Source organism: Cryptotermes secundus, unplaced genomic scaffold, assembly GCF_002891405.2.
Source record: "Cryptotermes secundus unplaced genomic scaffold, Csec_1.0 scaffold465, whole genome shotgun sequence".
NCBI lineage: Eukaryota > Metazoa > Arthropoda > Insecta > Blattodea > Kalotermitidae > Cryptotermes > Cryptotermes secundus.
The window spans coordinates 1,952,839-1,976,173 of NW_019738964.1; the positions used below are offsets into that span (position 1 = coordinate 1,952,839).

Genomic DNA, 23,335 nt, shown 5'->3' on the forward strand with positions numbered 1-23,335 from the left:
CACTTTGCTGTCACACATTTCTAATTTACCTCCTTCACTTACACTTTGATTCATGCCCATACTAACATAACTGAAACTCAAGCGGTTAGTATCGCCGCGGCGGGCAGGGTTCGATCCCGGGTCTGGTCAAGTGGGATTTGTGGTGGACAAAGTGGCGCTGGGGCAGGTTTTCTCCGAGTACTTCGGTTTCCCCTGCCAATCTTCATTCCACCAATTGCTCCACAATCACCCTCACCTATCATCTGGGGCTGGTACAACAGGCCAGAAGTGGCCGGAGTACAAGAGACTTAGTCCCACACCACTAGCAATAAAAATAACAAACATAACTGAAAAGCTGACAAGCCGATCTTCTGGATCTGCTGAAATCATTTTGAGCGAAATTTAAATTAGGCAATACTAAATACCAGTTGCTAAATTTCATCCAAATCGTTTGAGGAATTGTGAATGTCAAACACGCTGAGGGAAGGATGGACGAGCAGATATGACCTGCTCAATATTAATTTCATCCATTTGGTGCAAAGAAAGCACAAAATCGAGATACGTCAAAAAATATTGCAAACAGCAGACCTGTGTTCCGATGTTCGTGTTGACAAAGCACAGGACATTAGTGAAGGTCATTACACACACATTAATGCGTTCTCCGAGTGCTCACAAAAACAGCACCGAGACAGTGACGTGTTCAATTTACAAATGTGTTTAGCATTACGTACTTAAGTCCATGCACACGCGAGGTTCTAATTTACGGACAAGTAAAATGAAATCAGCTAAAAATTTCTCGTGTTAATGTCTCTAGAAATGTTCCACACACGTTCTTGAAACAGGGTAGGAAAATACAATACTTGGACCTAACATATAGTACGAGGTCAGTTCAAGGCATTACATTATCAGAAACTTCGTGATTTACGTATATACAATCACCTAACTACTGCTGCGACAGGTAAATTAAGGCGTTAGGCTGGGCTGGGAATGTGCGCAGAATCGGGGAGACAAGGAATATGTACACAATTTTGATGAGGAAATTCTTGGAAACGGCAATATGTAACGTGAAATAGGGCAAACTACGAGAAGACAACATTAGGATGAATCTTGCGGGTAATTGGTTGTTTGCTTTCTGGCGCCAAAACATCTTCAAGGTGTCATCCGGCACTCAAAGCTTCTTATGTAGAGGAGTGTCATCTGAAAAGCCCTCACATTAACACTGACAACAGGAAGAGGTCAGCTGATGCAATTTATGAATTTATCTGCCCATATAATTTAATTTAGGTTAAATGTATTTTCACATCTGGGATAATGGTGTACACTACTTATAGTAAACATCAGCCGCTCGGAAAAATAAACGAGCCAAGAACAGCAGTTCTTCATCCACAGCTAAACTTACAAAAAATGTACCGTCTGGCGGCTTCAGTTCTTTATAGTGAATTTAAACTCAGCCATCACATAATCAAACATGACTGAGTTGTCTTCTGATGACACTCCTGTATTTCAGGCAAATGCTGGGCTAATTGCTCCACGGAGAAGAGTCCTTGGGAATTCCACAATCACTCAGCTGATCAAGAAACCCCTAACATTTCATAGAACCTGCAAGATAATTGCCGTGCTCACAACAGCTCACCACTGGATCCTAACCTACATATGAATTCAGTTCACATTCTCACACCTTGTTTCTATCACAGACTTCCGGATTGCCCTTCCATCTGTGCTTAGGCCTTCCAAGTAAGCTCTTTCCTTTTGGGTTTCTGATTAAAATTTTGAATGCAGTTCTCACCTCCCCCATGCGTCCTACAAAACGGAGCATATGGTAACTTCCTTGCGTACATATCCCATTTACAAGCTAAACCATAAAAAGAAAGCCATCCAATGTCATAGAACTTACACAGCTGACAAAGTGTTGTTAAATAAACAAACACAGTTACTCCTATCCTTACGCATTACACCATCGAGGCGTACAGGTGATGTGAGGGCTTAACTCCAACATCACACTAGGTGGAGAGCAATCACCTTTACGTTCTGGCCTCTTTATCCCCAGAAAATAACTCGGAATGAACATTTGATAAAAGATAGAACTGGCTCAGAAGGCCGTCTGAATGTTGGCTATATCCTGAAGCACTTAGACCCAGAAGAACGTATCGCCCCCATCTTCAGGGGTTAACACCACATATACACGGTGCCAAATCCCAGAAGACTGCTTTCTTCATAGTCACCGCCGTGAAAGCCTCAAATCTTACACTTAGACCCAGTTCATACCTTCACTTCATAGAACAGGATTATTAGATTTCTTAACTTTAAAATGCGGTACAAGTTTTCGGGCGAGGGAGCAAACTCTCTGGTAACGGAATCCGGAGTTTGAAACACGGAGACGGCAAAGCCACCATTGCACACGACTCCAGTGCAGTTCAGTCTAATTCACATTCTACGAACAGACTCCGGTATGAACCAGTTTTATATTAGGCCTATGCACCTTTCTTCGTCTTGGTTCCAGTTATTTGGAAGTTTCCAGACGTTTCCTCACCAGAATCATCGAAGGCTTTTGTTATATCTCTCTGGCAGAAATAACTAGCATATAAAAAGGGATAACTGAAAAAGCAAGAACGAACTGCCGTACTCGTTACAGTTCGAACAGAGAAGCTGGAAAAATACCCTCATTAGTATCGCCGCATTTCTCTCTGTCCGTCCAAATGCAGCAGTTCCAGTACTGCTGTTTTGTGGAAATCTGTCACAATATTCCAATTTTGATTAAAGTCGGACAATAATAACGGGAACTTCACGCGACGGCCTACACGCTTTTTTGTACGCATCTCGACAGAACTAGCTACATATTTTTCGAAACCAAAATGCTTCCAACAAAAGCTGAAACAACCATTTTATGCCCAACCAGTCATTCCAGCAAGACTCACGATTTCCGAGTTAGTGGAACAACATTTTTACGATATCCGAACATTCCAAACTTAATTATAAGAGCCACTCAAACTCGGAGCAATAGCTCGTGTTGGTACAGCGGGACAATGGGACGTAAGTGAGAGTCATGTGAGGTTTCGCAATCCTATTTACGAGGCACTTTCCACTACAAGTAAACAAAAATTGAAAAACATGAAACGGAAATCGAACCGTGTCACAAAAGTATCACACACTTCACAAACGCTTTGCACCTAAAGCAAACACGAAACATCACAAGCAGAGTGTCAGGATACAAATTCCAACGGATCATCTCATGCGACTGTCAATTCCACACAACTGTACGTGGCATGACATATGTTTCGTGACGTAATGGCTACTGCCTGACTGCCTGAGACACATTAAATCAGCTGTCTTCACTTCAAATCTTATTCCAACGAATCAACATTACTTCAGCGGGATGCGTCACGACGCTCACTGCCGTAGTAGGGCGGCGGCAGAATTATCGGCAAAGGTCACGTGACCGACTGACGACGTCTCTCCGGGAAGGCATGAGGGGAGGCGACGCACCGCGCCGAGACATTAGTGCAACAGACTTGCGGTCGAGTTCTACTTTACAATACGAGCAACATGACCAGACGGTCGATTTGATATTGACAGCGAATTTAACATGCTCACTTCGCCGGGAAACGAAGTAAGTGCCATCACGCTACACAGCGTTCACATATTAACAGGTTTCAGCAGGATTCCATCTTAACAACATTCACAGTTTTCGGTTTCTATGCAATCTATGTCGCTTCAAAGGAAAGAGGACGATATATTTCAATACTGCCCCGCCTATGCCTTGATCCTTCAAGCAGTCTCTTCTCTTCAGGTTTTACGACAAAAGTTTTTCACGCATTCTTCAGCCCTCCAATGCAAGCTCCAGAAACACAACTTACATGCGAACCAGTTAACAAAATCCAACCGACCATACTCGCACAATGCCTTATAGAAACACTTTTGTAATAGGTATCTATATAAAAAAACTCCGTGGCCCGTAGTCCGCAAGCGAACTGTACCGACCGAGCGACCGCCGCTTGTCGGCGAAGTTAATGCCAACTTTAGCGGATAGAGGGTGTCACGTGATCAGCGCAACGGTTCCCCACGGCCTTAATCTCGGTTTTCTAGACCGGAGCCGCTATTCCCTTGAAATAGCCCCTCAATTATCATCACGAGGCTGGGTGGACCCCGTTTCAGACCCACTACTTCTCAGAAAATCTGGTAGCGCCGGGAAACGAACCCAGGACCTCTCGATCTGTAGCCAGGAACTCTGACCACTAAACCACAGAGGCGGTCACATGTATCTTTAAACCTCATGTTAAATGTTCAGCTCAGCGGAAAAAAAATATATCCCATCGCCTATACGTACTCGTACAAAACAACCGTTTACATTTTAATGTCCTGAAGCAAATGGGAATCTACATATACGAAACCTTTGCCAGGATAGACAGTCATTACAGATAACACTGCACGATAAAAAATGAACTTGTCATAATGTCAGAAAGGTAGATAGGCATAGGTTGCTTAGAAAATTAACTATAAAATTCCGTCACCCATCACTTGAGTGAACCTAAAATGGAACCTGAATTTCATTTAAAGATGTAATAACAACATAAAAACTAGATAATGCATACTGAACTCACTTCAACTGTAGCTACTGACGATTTACGTTTGTATTTCGCTCCTGGGACATCCCTTCAGTAGTAGTTAACCAGTATGCAGGGATTCCCCAGATGCTCCAATTACATGTGCACTAACGATGTGTCCTCTTTCAAAATCGGACAAGTCTCCCATATGTAAGATTTGAGGCTTTCACGGCGGTGACTATGAAGAAAGCAGTCTTCTGGGATTTGGCACCGTGTATATGTGGTGTTAACCGATGTTTCGGAGGAACGTATCGCCTCCATCTTCAGGGTACAAGGAAAAATATAAGAAATCCGCAAGCGAAGAGACCGTAAGAACCGGTAAAAGCAGTCTGCTTTCTTCAAAGTCTCCCATAGGCCGATTCCTTCAACCGGACTGTCATGCAGTACAATCACTAATGAACTTACACGATCACTACAGTGTAAACAAACGGAAGAACATTCGGTGTTGCCCAATGAAGCTCCTTCAATGTAGCGAACATAAATTTTATTCCTCCATTAGTGATTCCATTATTCTGCCTACCCCTGTACACGCATTTCAACTTCCATTTTATAAAGTTTCAGAGTTTCCTGCAAACTTCCTGTATCTTTCCAACATAAACGTTTCGCATAAACGATTATTTAAATTGAACTATTTTTCATCACGAGCCGAAACTTACGCTGAGAATACACAAACCGAGGTTAATGAAAATACCTAATCGACATGTCGAGGTTTTGTGACAGACAGAAATTACAGTCGTGAATAGATCGACTGGGTTTTTGATTCAGCTAAACTAACTTCATGGTACCCTTCTCGAGAAGCAGCCAGATGTGCAGCTATTCAAGAACTTCCCAGCATTTTATGGAACCCGAAGGTCCACTGATCCCTATCGCGAGACAGATCAATCCAGTCAATACCACCCCATCCTATCCCTATAAGGTCTATTTTAATATTATCCACCTACCTATGTCTTGGTCTTCCTAGTGGTCTCTTTTCTTCTGGCTTTCCCACCCAAATCCTATATGCACTTCGCTTCTCCTTATTCGTGCTACATACCCTGCCCATCTCGTATTCTTTGACTTCACGATTCTTATTATAATTAGTGAAGAGTACAAATTATGAAGTTTCTCATCCAGTTTTTCTAACCTCCTGTCACCTCATCTCTCTTCGGTCCAAATGTTTTTCCTCAGCACCCTGTTCTCAAACACCCTAAGTCTATGTTCCTCCCTTAAAGTCAGAGACCAAGTTTCAAGCCCATACAGAACCACAGGCATAGTTACGGTTTGTATATTCCAGTTTTTGCGTTTTTATACAAGAGACGAGAAGATAAAAGGCTTTGGACTGAATGGTAAGAAGCATTATCCAAGTTCAGACTCCTCTTAATTTCCTCCTGAATCAGGTTTTGATGTGTTACTGTCATTCCCAAATATCTTAACTGTGCCACATTTTCAAGGGATGCATTTTATGCCTTGTTTCAACTTATCTACAATGAACGATTATCTCATAATGTTATGTCAACATAGGTACGATTCTCAACGGTTACAGAGCTATGGCTAGAGGCAAATAATGTGTGTGTGTGTGTTGAAACGTGAGGGTGTGACAATGCAAATGCGTTGGAATGTAGGTCCATATTTCAGTAACGTAGCAACTATCATGTTGTACAACAGTGATTCGGTACAATGGACCTGAATGGCAGATATGCCCAGAATTACTGGCTTTTTGGACTTAATCAATCGTCCAGTATTCTAAAAACTAGAAAACACAACATTTCGGAGGCTGGATCTGTTTTCGTCCCTACTCTGTTGGGTCCCTTACAAAGAGTGATTAGGTTAGTTCTTTCTAAGTGACCCAACAGTGTGTCTCCCCCTTTCATATGAGGGAGGAAACAGATCCAGTTTCGTAACGTTGTGTTATCTAGTCTCTAAGAATACCGGACGATGGACAAAGCCCCAAAACCAGGTAACTCTTGAGTATTATACACCATCGTCAGAACCCTTTAGAACCGACTGGAAAATATGTTTATATTAAGTAAGGAAGAATGCCGCAGACATGGCTTCTGAAATGGAAGTGCTCCTATTGATGTTGAGGAATATTACAGACGATTTCCGAGGAGAAGAATCAACGACAGGCATGTATTTTGTACTAGCCCTTCTTCTTGGAGGGATGGCTGACAGGTGCAATTTGCGAGGGCTCTTTTGAATGTTAGCTGCTAGATATGTTTGAAGATACTTCCTCTGACAACATGGAATACACAAATGTACTTCCTGCATGACGGCAGCGTCACCACAAACAGCAGACACGTGACGCAGTGTCTGAATCAGCACTCTCGTGGTCGCTGGACTGGCCGTAGGAGTCCGCAGAATTGGTCACCACGATTATCTGGCCTCACCCCCCCTTAACTTCCTTCTGTAGGAGTTCGTGAAAGATCTTGTTTATGAACGCAACGTGGACACACGTGAGGACTTAATTCCTATCACTATAGATGCAGCCACACGCATCAGTGATTGAGGTTCTCTACGTCGCTGTACACTTTCTGTTGTAAAGCTGGCAAGAATATGAAGAAAGTCGTCTTCTGGGTTTAGGCACCGTGTATTCTTCGTTTTGGCCGACGTTTCGGAGGAACGTAGCGCCTCCATCTTCAGAGCAGTTGAATGGCTTGGAATGCAGAGAGCAGTAGCTGTAGTGATAGGATGTGAAAGGCGCTGCTTATATACGAATTAGGCAGGAGGGTTGGTTAGGGAGAACGGACCAATGGGAGCAGTGGAGAGCGATTAAGACCATATATGGTGTTGTGTGCTAAGGGAGGGGGGNTTGGTCCGTTCTCCCTAACCAACCCTCCTGCCTAATTCGTATATAAGCAGCGCCTTTCACATCCTATCACTACAGCTACTGCTCTCTGCATTCCAAGCTATTCAACTGCTCTGAAGATGGAGGCGCTACGTTCCCCCGAAACGTCGGCCAAAACGAAGAATACACGGTGCCTAAACCCAGAAGACGACTTTCTTCATAGTCATCGCCGTGAAAACCTCAAAACTGGCAAGAATATGTACAGAGGCTGAAATCAAGACATTATGAATATTCTTTGCAGCAGCGAAATTGCAGGGTACGTAAAATCATGTACTACTACTGCCATTTCTTGTTACAATAAACGTGTCTGTCGTACTGAAATCAACATAGCTTTCCCTATCCACAGTTCTGTAACCACCGAGAATGGTACACATGCGATTATAATATTTTTTTCACTCAGAATGGACCCAGGAATAACCTTCCGAAGTTATAAACATTGTGCATTCTAAGCAGGTTCCATCGTAAAGATAAGGTAAGCTAAAGCTACCACCGTAACATGCCTTGGAGACCAACAGGGTTTCGAGACGTCGATGCTCCCATATTTTCTAGACAATCGGCTCACAGATGGCGATGAGGTTGTCAGCCTTACGCGCTGGCCGCCCTTTACCCCCCGGAAAGATTGCTGGTACTCATATCTGTTAGAGCTGAGTCGACCGCAGGGCCATAGTGCGGCTGCAAGAATAGGACAATTTAAAAATCCAGTGACTTAATTAGGAATCGAACCCGCGACCTTCCGGCTTGTAGAATAGTGCCTCATCCAACTACGCTACCGCGTGCCCTGGTTCCACCCTGTATAACAGAAATATGTAGTTTTCCTCAAATGTTTCTTCATTTGAAGAAAGCAGTCTTCTGGGATTTGGCACCGTGTATATGTGGTAACTGACGTTTCGGAGAACGTATCGCCTCCTTCTTCAGGGTAGAAGGAAAAAATATAAGAAATCCGCAAGCGAAGAGACCGTGAGAACCGGTCTCAAGGTCTCTTCGCTTGTGGATTTCTTATATTTTTTCCTTCTACCCTGAAGAAGGAGGCGATACGTTCTCCGAAACGTCAGTTACCACATATACACGGTGCCAAATCCCAGAAGACTGCTTTCTTCATAGTCACCGCCGTGAAAGCCTCAAATCTTACGTTTCTTCATTTATTTATTCATTACATCATTTGTTTATGATTTATTTAACGACAGCGTGAGTAACTCAGACCACATCGCTTCCCATGACACGATGATTAGTCAACAATGAGCTGGAAAGGATAAGTCAGGGCGCGGTCATGGCAAAAAAAAATCTCAGGCACCAGCATTATCTCAGTATTTGCCCGCAGAGCCATAAAAATCACGAAATAAGGCACTCAAATCAGCCGATCTCCGGACCGATGTTTGGACCCGAGCCTTCCCGAATACGAAGTAGTTATCGATTGGACTATGGCATTCGGTCTGTATCATACAAGGCTGTTGAGTTACTCTCCATTTTTGCTTCATACATTTAAACTTTTGATTTTAACAGCTAGTGCGATATCAATGTGAGTTCACACGGGCATACTAATTAATAATACATAAAGCACTATCACCGGAAAGGTTGTTGTCGCGGTATCAAAGTCTGTAGGTGCTCCTAAGCTGAGAAAACCAGTAACACGTGGAGTGATAATACAGACTGTGGTCTTCTGGGTCGTGAAGCCGAACAGTCTTATACGTGAAGAAAGCAGTCTTCTGGGATGTGGCGCCGTGTATATATTGTGTTAGCCGACGTTTCGGAGGAAAGTATCGCCTCCATCTTACGGGATGAAGAAAGAATAAGAAAATCCGCAAGCGAGGAACCAGCGTGAGCACATGCTCACTGTGCAAACCGTGTGAAGGACACTCGAGAAGGTCAGGCTTTGCACCGATTTCATCCCATACTCTTCAGAGAACAGAGGGCATGCGGTAGCGTAGTTGGTTGAGGCACTATGCTACAAGCCGGAAAGTCGAGGGATCAAATCCCAATGAGGTCATTGGATTTTTTCAATTTACCTAATCCTTCCAGCCGCACTATGGCCCTGGGGTCGACTCAGCCTCTAACAGAAATGAGTACCAGGAATCTTCTTGCGGAATAAAAGGCTGCCAGCGCGTAAGGCTGACAACCTTACCGCAATCTGTGAGCCGATTGTCTAGAAAATGTGGGAACCTCAACATCTCACAACCCTATGGGCCTTCACGGCCTGTTACAGGAATAGCTTCACTTTACTTACTTACTCTCTAAGGAACATCGGGTCTTTTGATGAGGTTCTTCTTTGTCCAATAACGCCCTTGTCTGTCTTCATTTACTTACGACTGTGTGAACTGAACGGTACTGCAACATTCTGAAATTAACGCTGAAATCTCCTCCTTGTTTTTCTTACACAACTACTTTCTCCGTTGTGTTGGCCTGACTCACACATGGCATATCGACACAAGAAACACGAATGATAGTATATGCAAATACAGTAAGAGGGGCTCAAGATTACGATGGGTAGGCATATAACACGTAAGCTTGAATCAATGTGACTGTTCAGCAATTTACTGGGGTGTCATTAAAGAGATATTGCAATGTTGTAGGCTCTTGGTTTGTCGAGTCAGCCATCACATCGAACCTGTGAGGCCACAATTGATAAGAGAAGCATCTGCCATTTCCGCCTAAGATGCCGAACCGTTGTCAGGGAGCCCTGAGGCGATAGCACTGCATTTTCCAAATTAATTAATCTGTGAGTTCGCTGTTCATTAATCGCAAAGAGAAAATTCTTCGTTTGTTTTCTCCTATCAGTCCTGTGCTGCACTCTTGTGGCAGTGCTTGTCCGAAAGTCTTACACGGGAAGTCCCCTCGCTGGGCACCAAATTTAGACCAAACATTGCACTACGCAAAGCATCGTCGTGGGAATACTAATTATAAATAGCTTTTCTGCAACTTATGTTCTTTTATCTCTGTTACCCTACTTCACGTGTCACTATTAGTTTCCGTTTCGTTAAACCAATATTTTGTAGACTCCCTGAACAAATGTTTACCCTCCTGGACTTTACTGACCAAATAAATGATATGTCAAACAATTTACGAATCAGTACACAGGAAATATGCTACAACTTACATGGTTGGACTGGTCGTGCTGCTGGGAGTGTCACTGTATTCGTTGGCATCGTAAAAATCTTCTTCTTCCGAACTGGAGTATGAAGTTGCAGGCACAATCAGATTCATGCTTGGTCTGTGGCTCGTGCCCGCAGCACTCAGACCTGTAACGTCCAATACTACATCAATTCTTAGTAGGCATAAGTAGCACCAGCACCACAAAGATGGCGCATTTCGCCGAATCTCCCCTAGTTTTGCTCAAACCTGGAAATTACTTCGGCGGACACTTAAGTCCTGTTAAATCTACATGGAAGAAGACCAGAACTGGAAATAGAATCATGTAGTCAAAGCAAAACACAGACACCAGTGTCCTGGGTGCGATTCCAACCTGTGATTCTAGAGCTGTATTGGCTCAATGCCGGAGGCGGGAAATAACTTGCACCTCAAACTTTTCTGAGGTATGACGTCAGATTTAGTCAACACGCAATTCTGTCACAAGTAAAATCTAACGGTAAATATATGAAGGTAGATGTTGCTATTTATACTCAATACTGTCACGTGTATTAGTAACTTGCAGACGGGGTTTGGTTTGGTGAATCGATTTTTAGGCTACTCACATGTCATAAGTAGAAGTAATTATAAAACTCTGATGATTACTGTAACTAGAGCGCATAAATGAAGCCTTCAGCGTCTGCTTACACTAGTCGCTGCTAGGTAACAGATCTCAACAACGGTTAAGTCTTTACTATGTCGAAACGGAGAGTGAAGAAGGCCTAGCCATTGTTGAGAGTTTTCCTTGACGTAGCTCGTGCGTTTGACAAGGTCTGGCACACTGGACTACTATATAAAATCAAAAATATATTCCCCAGCCCATACTACCTACTTTTAAAGTCATACATCACAGAAAGACGCTTTCAAATAAAATATAATCATTCATATTCAGCGTGTTCCCAGAAGTCAGGTATACGGCAAGGAAGCGTGATTGGGCCTCTACAATATTTTATCTATACTGCAGACCTGCCCATAACAAACAACATTACAATCGCAAACTTCGCGGATTACACAGCCCTGCTAGGAGCAAATAATGATGAGGGCCCAGATTTTTTTGAAAATGCATATGCAAATGCATATTTTGAGGGTTTTTGGTCGTTACTGCATATTCTAAACGTAAGAGCATATTTCTGCATATATGTTTCAAATTAAGGATAATTTCAATATTCACTAACAAAATCGGTTTTGCCTGTGTTTTGGACATCCCTTGCCAGTTGCTATTCTCAACTCTCTGAGTAACGACACTTTTACCACTTAACAATACAAGCAGGTAGCTTGGATATTTCGGAAGGGAGGGGGTGGGATTTTCCTGCATTCCACCTACCACCACAGCAGATAGTAGCATCAGAGGGTTGGTCTTGAGAGAAGTCTCTTCAGTTAACGTGTTACTCTTTTCTTTAATAGTCTGCATAAAGAAAGTGTTTGTGTACTGAAAATGCCTAAAGAAAAGTGCAGCAGTAGATATTTAAAAAATCGGTAGGTGTCGGGTAATAGTGACGATATCACTATTAAACTTCCCTCTTTCTGAAGAAAGCAGTCTTCTGGGATTTGGCACCGTGTATATGTGGTGTTAACCGACGTTTCGGAGGAACGTATCGCCCCCATCTTCAGGGTAGAAGAAAAAGTATAATAAATCTGCAAGCGACAACACCGTGAGAAACGGTAAAGCAGACTGAGGGAGTGAGGGTGAGAAAAACGTCGGAACCCGACTACGCTAACGTACATCCCGACGGCTCAAACTACAGCAGCAGACTGCTTCACAGGCAGTGCACTGCGCTCGTACACACTCCAGCTCTGAACAAGGATATGATTAACCAGTCACACGAGAAATTTTATGATTTCTTTAATACAAGAGCCTATTGTAATATACATGTAATCTCCGGGCGAAAATGGGGCACTTTCTTCTGCATAAAATTGTGACGCACTCTATAAATGTTTTATTTATCATTATCGTCAACTAACTCCATGGAACAGACCCTTCTTGAGAAGTTGATGAGCGTTTGATGAGCGTTTGCCTGGACAAGAAATGCACAGCTTTCTATGGAATCCAACGGTTCACTACCGTGTTCACAAGAACGCGCCACTGGAACAATCCTAAGCCACTTTAATTCAGTCCATACCCTTACATCCTATTTCTTTTCGATCCCATCTATGCCCGAGACTTTCAATTAGTCTCTTCACACCTGGCTTGTCGAACTAAATTTTGTTATATTTTTTCTCATTTTCCACATGAGTGTCATCTCCCGCCCTCCTTTTATATCCCTAATAATATTATGAGCCGGTCACAGTGGCCGCGCGGTCTATGGCATGAACTGTCTTCGCTCTCTCGAACACTGGGATCATGGGTTCGAATCCCACTGAGGGCATGGATGTTTGGTACTTGTATGCGTTTATTCTGTGTCTGTGATGTCCTGTGTGGGTAGCGGCCTTGCGACGGGCTGTTCACTCGCCCTAGGAGTCCTACCGTCTGTGAAAAATGTTTACGGAACTGAGTAAGACGCCCAGGGCCCTTAATGGGCTGGAAGAGTCACTGAAAAAGAAAATAATATTGTGCAAAGAGTACAAATTATGAAGTTCCTCACTATGAAGTTTTCTCCATCTTTCCGTTAACTCCTCTTTTCGGGCCAATTATTCTCCTCTGATCGCTGTTCTTAGAATCGTCAATCAATGTTCTAGCCTTAGGGCAGTGACATTATAGCTGTGGCTTTATAAAAATTCCACAACATTCTGATGATAGTAACACCTCGTACTAAATCAGCAACAATCTACAAATGAAGCCTCGCACTGATAATCAGCATTCCGTTGTGCAGTATGTGGTGATTTCCCGTGCTTAGTTTACTGCCATCTGTTGTCAAACGGATTTTATGATGAACTCCGATCAATCTTACTTCGAACACTTGACAGTCTGATACCTAAACAGAACATCGATGGCAAAACCTGATACTGTGGCCGTTAGAACGAATTTTAGTTGCGAATATATAAGACAGCAAATATAATGAGAGGAAACAGTACACTACAGGTAGAAAGAAGACAAGATGGCCGAATATAACATAGATACATGTGGCATACAAATAAAAAAAGATAGGAAACTAAGTGAGCTCCTAAACAATTAGTGCAGAACAAGATTTCAACGCCTTGAGTTACTGCAGCAATATTTCGACGTTTCGTTAAGTTCCTTGGAAACGCCAAAGCTTTTTCCAGCACTACTCAGTGTTATAAGAACCTCATAATATTCTATGGTAGGCGATTGTTTCGAATTCAGTGTAATTCCTAGATGCTTCTAATTGAATAATACGTTTCTTACACCACGGACGCCATATAAGTATGGGTCATCAGAAGCGTACGCGATGGCACGACAGCCTACAGAGGATGACTGAACATGCCACTTAGTGATATGATCCAAGCGGATAACGCCATGCGGCCATTTACAGGTGGCAATATCTATGGGACTCTTCCGCCAGCGCCACGTCAAGTTTGGCGTCATCGTGTTTGTAACACTAACAAACGCGTTAACTTGTATAATCTTCCACCATACAGAATTTAAGGTGCCTAATTACGATGCATACCAATCACCGTCCCACACAACCTCCCCCCCGCAATAATGCCGTAGCTATAATACTCCCAAAGGTATGCTGACTGTTGCTCGAGTGCTTGTCTTCGGGATGAGGCGATGTGCCGTTCCCCGGTTATGGCATCCAGCGGTACTTCTGCTGTCCCAGCCTTCCGTAGCTTTTGCATTATGTCACCCTGCCACCTCCTTATGGCTGCACGCCATAAGCAGCCTCCAGGTAAGCGCGGCAGACATGTTACAGTCATCGAATGCAGTTTGATTTGTTTCATCCTGGTACGTCACACGAACAGTATTAGAAAAGGTTAATTAATTCCGTCCAGTGTGACTAATCAAAATCAAATTTATCGAAGCTGGACAAGCTAAACTGGTAAATCAATACGAAAAGGAAACAACTATGAACCAATACACATATATGGTTCAATCGAACACCTTCAGTCACAATGGATGGAGTTAATCAACCTTTTGTAATCGAACGCAGGAATTTAGAACAAAAGTGGCATCGCTGTTACCTTCCTATACAGTTCCATGAAGAATGGTGAGCTATTCATAATGTCACGGAGGGGTAGGCAAAACACATACATCGTGTGTCCAGGATTCTTTAGGACTTTGTTTTTTTTGCCCTGCAATGCCATCTGCTGGCGAGTTATGACGTTAAGATTCTTGAAGTTTCAGCTGTGGCTGTCTATAATTTCAAACCACAAGCATCGCTGTATCATGTTTTCTGACCTTGAACGTAACAGTACTGTTCTGACGCTCGTCGGAAAATGGCGGTTGAACAGAGAGCCAACATCAAATCTTGTTTTAAGTTACGCAAAACAGCCGGAGAACCGTACGAAATGATGAAAAGTGTGTACGGTAGTGATTCTTTGAATCGCTCGAACATTTTTCGATGGTATGCTGTACTTCGTGACGGCAGGGATGACATTGAAGACGCTTCACGTGCATCAAAGCCGAGAACAAGTCCCACTGAAGAAAATGTGAAAAAAACAATGACCGAAATCCTTGCATCAGACAGATGTGTTTCTGCAAGACTCATCGAAGAGCTTTTGGGAATACCAAAAAGTACTGCGCATCAAATTTTGATCGAGGATTTGGGCAAACGGAAGGTCTGTGTGCGGTCTGTACCGCACGCATTGTCAGGCGATGGAAAACATGGCAGAGTGGAAGACTGCAAAGACATGTTAAGGTCGGCCCAAAGTGACGCAAAATTTACAAAATTTATTGTTACTGGTGGCGATACATGGTGTTTTCAATATGAGCCTCTCACAAAGCGGCAGAGTGCAGTGTGGTTGAGCCCAAAGAAGCCGAAACCAAAGAAAGTGCGCATGCAAAAGAGTCGAGTAAAGACACTACTAACCGTTTTCTTCGATTCCAAAGGAATCATTCACAAGGAATTTCTGCCAGAAGGTCAAACAGTGAATTCTGATTATTATCTCGAAGTCTTCAATCGATTGTGGGAGAGAATTCTTCGAAGTCGACCTGAATATCGAGAGCAAGGTTCCTGGTCGCTCCTCCACGACAATGCCCCGCCCCAAAAATCGAAGATCGTGGGCGATTTTTTGGCCACAAAAGGGATCACAGTCCTTGATCATCCTCCGTATCCGCCAGATTTCTGGTTGTTCCCGAAAGTTAAGTTGGCGATGAAAGGAGACCGTCACGACACCATGCAGGACATCCAGAGCAATTGTACGGCAGTTTGAAATGCGATTCCACAAAAGGAGTACAGTGACTGTTTTCGAAACTTTTCAATCAATTCCAGCTATGTATTGATTCAGAAGGAGACTATTTTGAATAAAGAGAGTGAAATTTTTAAAATAATTCACGTCTTGTATTTTTAATGAACAGTCCTAACAGAACCTGGACACACTGTGTACATCAGCCCTCACACAGTTGATCCTTAGATAAAAAAAATCTACCACGAAGATATCTTTATTTCCTGCTATGCTCACTTTAAACGTGAAAATTGCATCTTTGTTTCACTGATGACCGAAACAGGCTTAACGAATCTTTTAGGGGCTGCTAATTTTGGAAATCAATAAGGGCCTGTAACTTTAAGGTCGGGGTTCTGACCCGGGGATCCTTCGATCCACAGGACGTACATGAAGACTCGCCATGGGGTAAAAAAATAGTATAACTATCCCTGTAACAGGCCGTGGAGGCCCATAGGGTTGTCAGATGTTGAGGTTCCGACGTTTTCTAGACAATCGGCTCATAGATGGCTGTAAAGTTATCAGCCTTACACGCCTGCCGCCCTTTACCCCCCAATAATATTTCTGGTTCTCATTTCTCTTAAGAGGTTGAGTCGACCCCAGGGCCATATTGCGGCTGGAAGGATTAGGTAAATTGGAAAAATCCGATGACCTCATCTGAAATCGAACCCGCGACCGTCCGGCTTGTAGTAGTGCCTCAACCAACTACGCTACCGCGTGCCCCTAATCAAGGGGTAATGGAGGTAATTCCATACAAAGCCAAAATACTTGCACGCAGTGAGAATACAAAGTTCGAAAAACTGACAATCATAACGTGGTATATCTAACATCGATATGCAAACAATTATACATAAACAACTTCAACAATGATGTTTGTAACAATGTACTTGGTAAATAAAGTAAGCATGATCCTTGCATCATTCTTATGCACAGAATGGTGTTGACCAGCAGGTGTGCCGCGAAGTGTCGGCTTAAATACAGTACATCAGGAATTTTTTCAAAGCGAATTGTGTACCATCGCACTAGTGCCGTGTATCACACGCCGTTGAGTTTGCAGAGTTCTGCGAAGGACTTGGGCCCCACAAACGCACCAACATACTGCAGCTCTGTCCTTCCACTTCAGCATCATCTTCACATTATTATACGCTATCTCAATTTTTAGCACGGATAACTTACATACGGCCTTTTGTTATTAACACCTGGAGCAGAAGCATGTCTTTGAAATTCTTAGGGAACTTTATTGATCATACAGTTGTAATAATGATTGCCAACATGTTACATTAACGGCTAGATTAATAAACGAAAAAAAAATCCGTGGCCTGTAGTCCGCAAGCGAACTCTACCGACCAAGCGACCGCCGCTTGTTGGCGAAGTTAGTACCAACTTTAGCGGACAGAGGGTGCGGCGTGAAGCATTCCAAACCGCCGTGACAAAGGCTCTAAACGAGGTCCCTGTCGACGCCTTCCAGGATGCGTACCGTGCATGGAATAGTCGCTGGCAAAAGTGTGTGGATGCCCAAGGGGAGTACTACGAAGAATTTTAAACGTCTGTAACGATATCTTGAATAATTTCTTTTACGAACTTAATTACATTACTTTCCGGACAAACCCTGTATCTTAGAAGCCAAAATGTCTACGCGATTAGAACTCTTGACAGACGAGTAGACACTTCGGCTAAGTCTGATGAAATGTTACGGTGCTCCACTTCCAGCCGTACCGCCAACACGCTGAACAATATCTATCCATGACAAGCATAACTGTGAACTTTCCTGTATCACGCATGCGCTAGCAGAATATTTCATTTATTGCTCTACATTAACCTTCGTCAAGAGTGCACCTTCCGGTGAAGGCGTCAGGAGCTCTTTCCGTCACGTGATGCCAAGTCATATTGCCTAAGTTCGGTTAATGGAAGCGCTGTCTAGAAAACTCGCGGTAGTAGGAAAAAGTTAGAGCTAGGAATTGAAGGATCTGAGGAACGAAGTATTTACCTACAATATTTTAACAAAATTTGAATTACGAGAGCTATTCGGAAAGTAAGCTCTGGCGAGCTGTAAACAAACATTCAGAAAAAAATATTATATACAAAAATACGTACATACTTAAGCTACTTCTCAACATAGTCACCGCCCGAATTTAGGCACCTGTATCAGGGAATAAGTTTTTGCATGCCGATAATAAAGAAGTCTAGCGCCTGTGAGCACAACTCATTATTGTTGAAGGACTGTGATCCCAACCACTGCTCTGGGTAGGCCAGACTAAACAAGCGTTAGTCTCCCGGAGAGAGGGCAGGGCTGTAAGGAGGGTGGTCAAACAGCTCCCAGTTGAAATGCTCCACTAACGGTTGAGTGCGAGCAGCTGTATGCGGACGAGCATCGTAACGGAGAAGCACTACACCGAATGTCAGCATTCCACGCCGTTTGTTCTGAATGGTCCTATGCAATTTTTTTTTTGTGTGTGTTTCGCAATACACTTCTGACGTTACTGTGGTCCCTTGTTGCATGAATTTCACTACCAGCACTCTTTTCCTGTCCCAGAAAACAGTTACCATTAGCTGTCTGGCAGACGTTTGTTTAAACTTTTCGTCTTGTTTGGTGTATGTGTGTGCACCCGCTGCTATAACTGCTGATTGCTCTTTGTGTTCAACGTTCAAATATAAATCCAAGATTTCATCACCGGCTACTCGTACGATGTGACTGAGAAATTCATAGCCATCTTTGTGGTATCGCTCTAAAAAGTCAAAACCGAAGCCTTTCTCTTGCGTTTTGTGAGCGCCCGTGAGCATTTTGGACTGTCCAGCTGGCTCCTGCAGCTGTTGAGTTAGTAAGTAAAAACAGTGCCGTTTTCTTAGTTTTTCGTTTGTTTGATTGTGCTGATTCTCTAACTGGCTCCGGCAGTTGTTGAGTTAGTACGTAAAAACGGTACTGCTTTCTTAGTTTCTCATTTGTTTGATTGTGCTAATTCTCTAACTGGTTTCTGTATCTGTTGAGTTAGTACATAAAAACAGTACTGTTTTCTTAGTTTTTCGTTTGTTTGATTGTGCTAATTCTGGAACTGGCTTCTGTATCTGCTGAGTTAGTACGTAAAAACAGTGCCGTTTTCTTAGTTTTTCGTTTGTTTGATTGTGCTAATTCTGGAACTGGCTTCTGTATCTGCTGAGTTAGTACGTAAAAACAGTGCCGTTTTCTTCGTTTTTCAGTTATTTGATTGTGCTAATTCTGTATCTGTTGAGTTAGTATGTGAAAACAGTACCGCTTCTTAGTTTTTCATTTGTTTGATTGTGCTAATTCTGTAACTGGTTTCTGTAGCTGTTGAGTTAGTCGTAAAAACAAACAACTGAATTTAATACCATAATGTTGTTAAGCACTTCATTCCTACCTTACGCATTCGTTGAACTATCAGGCTCAAATACAACAAGGGAGAGAGACAGTAAGCAAGCGAGAAACATGCAGCACTCACTTGATAGTGACGATCTGGACCCAACAGTCGCCACGGGACCTTGTCGCCTCGTCTCCATACACTCGGCCCCAACTTCGATTCCCGTCTGAAGACCTTCCTCTATTTCCTCTTCGTGGAACACGGCACAGCCCACTGATGACACGTTCACCCCTAATCACACAATAGCAAACAATTCTTCCGACAAAGAGAGGGGTAAAGAAGACACTGATCACCACACACGATGTTGATGAAAAGAACTTGGTTAGAAAATACAATCAGAAACAGCAAAACACTATTAGAGCGCCTACAAAGAGTTCCAGGCAGAACTCATAATGCCTGCTTTTCTGCTGCGCAGACTTTCAGTAATATCATGTGCTGTTAGTAACATATTTAACTGAGGCAAATTTGTAAATGAACGATGTCATTCAATTCAGCCGGTGAGCTAGTGTACTGCACACGTGCAGACAGGGAAGGATCGACTGCGAGCTGTCAGAATCCGTCTTGCTTACAATTACAAATATAAAAATTCAATTTTAATTTATTTGCGTGCCAACTTAACAGTCCAAGGGTCTTTACAATAATAATAATAATAATAATTTTGATTATTATTATTATTATTATTATTATTATTATTATATATGACTTATTTCGGGGATAAATTATTATACAATTACAGATTTCTTTACGAGTTAAATTTGTCAGGTTGTAAGTGAAAATGTTCGCAAAATCGTCATGTTCACAACTGTTAACTTTCAAATAATAATTCATTCAGAATTTATAGGAATGCTTATAATTTATTTCCATAACAAATTTTGCATGCCTAGTTATACTGATTCATTAGCTGACGCCGTCAAACCCAAGAATAAACATAACTTCGGGGCAGCCGCCATTCTTTAGGTACCTTAACGAAGCCGAATGTTCTCCAAAAATGTATTACGATTCACCTTTTCAGGGCTTTAAATTAAATGGCGTCAGTGTCGCTCCTACATCATAAGTTCGTTGGGGGTGGCTTCCGATGGCGTAACATTCACACAAACTATCGTAAAAATCAGATACTTGGGTAAAACGCTTGAAAGGAGACATCAAGGCAAACAGGCGCACACACGGACATACACACAGTCAGGAGCATCTCTCTCAAGAAATGGAAAGCACAGTATATGTTCATGCCTCAAAGATGTAATTTATCATTAGTCTGTCACAAAACACTGCAGAAAATGCTACACACTGAATACTTGTGTAATCAGATGAAGCTTGTCCTGTCCGCAAAACACCTCTTCACGCAGTCTCAAAGCCAATACATGTTTAGGAAGATAACTGTGACATTAACTTCGCAGTTTATTAACATTCTCAAATGCGCACATTGTATAGTGTTGAACGAGAGAAACTGTGAATGGTGAAGCTGTGCTGACCTATTTTCTGCCAGTACCTCAGCCGGCCTGGAGTTCTCTTCATGACGGGGCACGTATAATTATCATCAGCGCGTTCAGACCGGCTCTGATGCCCACCCAGAGGGCTGTTTCCCAGGGATATATCAGAAGGAACGCGAAGTTGACCACACCTTCATTTACTGCCCACATTAAGAATAAGTTACGCGTGATGATCATTTAAGCAAAAGGGTCCTGTTAACCACTCAGCAGTGACATTCGACATCAGACACAGTCACAGCGTCAGTCAGTTACACCATGTCTTGATTTGACTGAGTGAATTGGACGAAACGTGTGTTGGACACGATTTTTACGGACTTCACATTACATTGTGTGTTCATGGCCAACTCCTGTTTTACGAAGGTGCTGTAGGTGAAGGTTGCAGCGTGGCCGCGGGTACGCGCAGTGCTGTGCGAATCATCAAAAGAACTCGAGTCTACACCAATATGGCGGACGTTCCAGTACCGGGATTCCGGAAATACTGGACACAGAAGTCAGCATCGCTGAAATCTGAATGTCATGCCATCACGAATAAATAGCCAGAAGCAGCTTCTGTAGTGCAACAAATATACAGAATACTCATTGACATCGAGTATCTTGCAGGATGGACACCGGCTAAGGTGGGGAAAAGCTCTGACTGAACCTCTATTGCAAATAGCGCGGAGGACAACAAAGCAAACTTTTGTAAATATCTAGACGGGAAGCCGCCTTTTAGCGATCATTACGGAATATACCATCGTACATGGTAATACTGAATGAACTGAAGGCCGTCCTGACGGTGAGTGCCCAGGCAGGACAAAGTGGTGTAGTGAATAAAACCTTGGTGGAATCAACGGCCCAGGACGACGACTTCCATGTAGTAAAGATATGCAAGAGGGATGTCTCTAATAATACCTCGCAGACAGCCAAGAAGTCGACTAAACCAGTCGCAATCAGCAGCTGTCAAGCTGCCTCTGCTACTCTCAGAACTAATGACATGGACACGGAGACTATTGGAACAGAGAACGCAGGGGGCTGCCAGAAAACCAGATAGGCCACCACCAATAGTGATGACTTCTACCACAAACCTAATTCTACTCCAAAGCGACTTAAAATTCCGGGTCAAAGGCGAGTACGAGCTCCGAAATATACGAAACGGATCCCGTATCATAACAAAAGAAATGGCGGAATCTTCAGTATTGAAATCCTACATGGAGAAAAATACTCTCCGATATTTTACCTTCTCCCCACATTCCGAAAAGCCTAACAAAGCAGTGACCCGTCACCTTCCCTCCGACACGCCAGCGGAAGATATTTAGAATTCGTTTCTTTAGGTCGACGATTGCTGTAACTGTGTTAAGAGCACTTGCTTCTATGAAGAACTCAGTTGCTTGTTCTTTTTGTGTAGCGCGCTCCCTGCGTGTTGTTCCAACTGAGGCTTCATGGAACACCCAATGTTTTTATTGCAAGCCCGACATATTACGATTTGACCGTCGATTGTGAAGGAATCGTCTATTTTTATCCACAAATGTAACTTTGACGCCATAGAGTGTGCAACAGGGGCCATAACGACATCGACTCGCAAACTTGAACTTAGGTTCAACGTAAGTTGAAAAATCTACAGAGTTGGGAGTCGTATCATAGTAACGGCTAGTGAACACAAACTAAGAAGACTTAGCGTGCTGTAGTGAGAAGTCGTATGCGTGAATTTGCGAGAGCGCTATAGTTACTTATAGTTACGATTTATGAGTTGAATATATCAAATTAAAAATCCAAATCCCGTGTCTAGTCACTAACACGTGACAATATTTTACCGTTCCCTTAACTGCCCGTTCCGCGTCGGAGGCGTTACTTTATGTGAATCGATGCTAACCTTCGCGTTATGCAACTGTAATTTACGTAAGTTCCAGAGCGAGTTGGCTAAAGTAGACTTCGTTTATACTCGGGGATGGGCGTATCCGAAGCCTCGGTCTGGCTATCCCGACTGAACAGTATCGTGGGTTCCTGGAGTCTCCCCAGAGAACAGAGGGACAGTATCCTGCAATGTGACACGGCCGCTTCCACAGCAGCCCTTTCGAGTTCATCAGTTCCTTCATCGAAACAATGCTAACCAACTCAGCGCCTATAACAAATTGGTTAAATAACTGAAAAATGACAATTTTCATGTATCTATGTAAGATTTGAGGCTTTCACGGCGGTGACTATGAAGAAAGCAGTCTTCTGGGATTTGGCACCGTGTATATGTGGTGTTAACCGACGTTTCGGAGGAACCACATATACACGGTGCCAAATCCCAGAAGACTGCTTTCTTCATAGTCACCGCCGTGAAAGCCTCAAATCTTACNGTAATTCTTTTTTTTTTAACATGACAATTCACACGCCATTTCTTGATTTACATGTCGATGTTCAAATACGAGCAGAATCACAGACGCGTTTAGACCTTGTAGTCATACACATTAACATAACAAATTGGGGAAAATTGTTTAAAAAACTCCATCAAATAATTCGGAAATGAATTAGTTACATGAAGCAGAGGCTAACAGAAGTTATGGTGATCGAGAAATCCCACGACACTTATGGAAAGCAAATATTCCAGGTACACTGGACTTACACCTATGATATTTTAAAACGACGATGGAAAATGATTCACGAATCTACTCAGTATAAGGGAACCGCAGATCAGTTTCATTCTGA

At 42.9% G+C, this 23,335-nt stretch overlaps 1 protein-coding gene across 4 annotated transcripts in view; it reads right to left on the reverse strand.

Annotated features, from left to right (window-relative positions):
• Nucleotides 1–23,335, reverse strand: part of LOC111871466 (oxysterol-binding protein-related protein 9) — a 103,322-nt gene that overhangs the window by 41,876 nt on the left and 38,111 nt on the right. For 3 of the 4 annotated variants that reach the window (XR_002844025.2, XM_023864613.2, XM_033754269.1), the window contains exons 7-8: nucleotides 19,260–19,409; nucleotides 10,496–10,637 (exon numbers count right to left, since the gene is read on the reverse strand). Coding sequence is in view for 3 of the 4 variants with exons in the window: in XM_023864613.2 (XP_023720381.1) it covers nucleotides 10,496–10,637; nucleotides 19,260–19,409 (292 nt within the window). In the remaining variant the exon portion in view is untranslated. The remainder of the gene's footprint in view (nucleotides 1–10,495; nucleotides 10,638–19,259; nucleotides 19,410–23,335) is intronic. The other variant, XM_023864614.2, reaches the window with a different exon arrangement.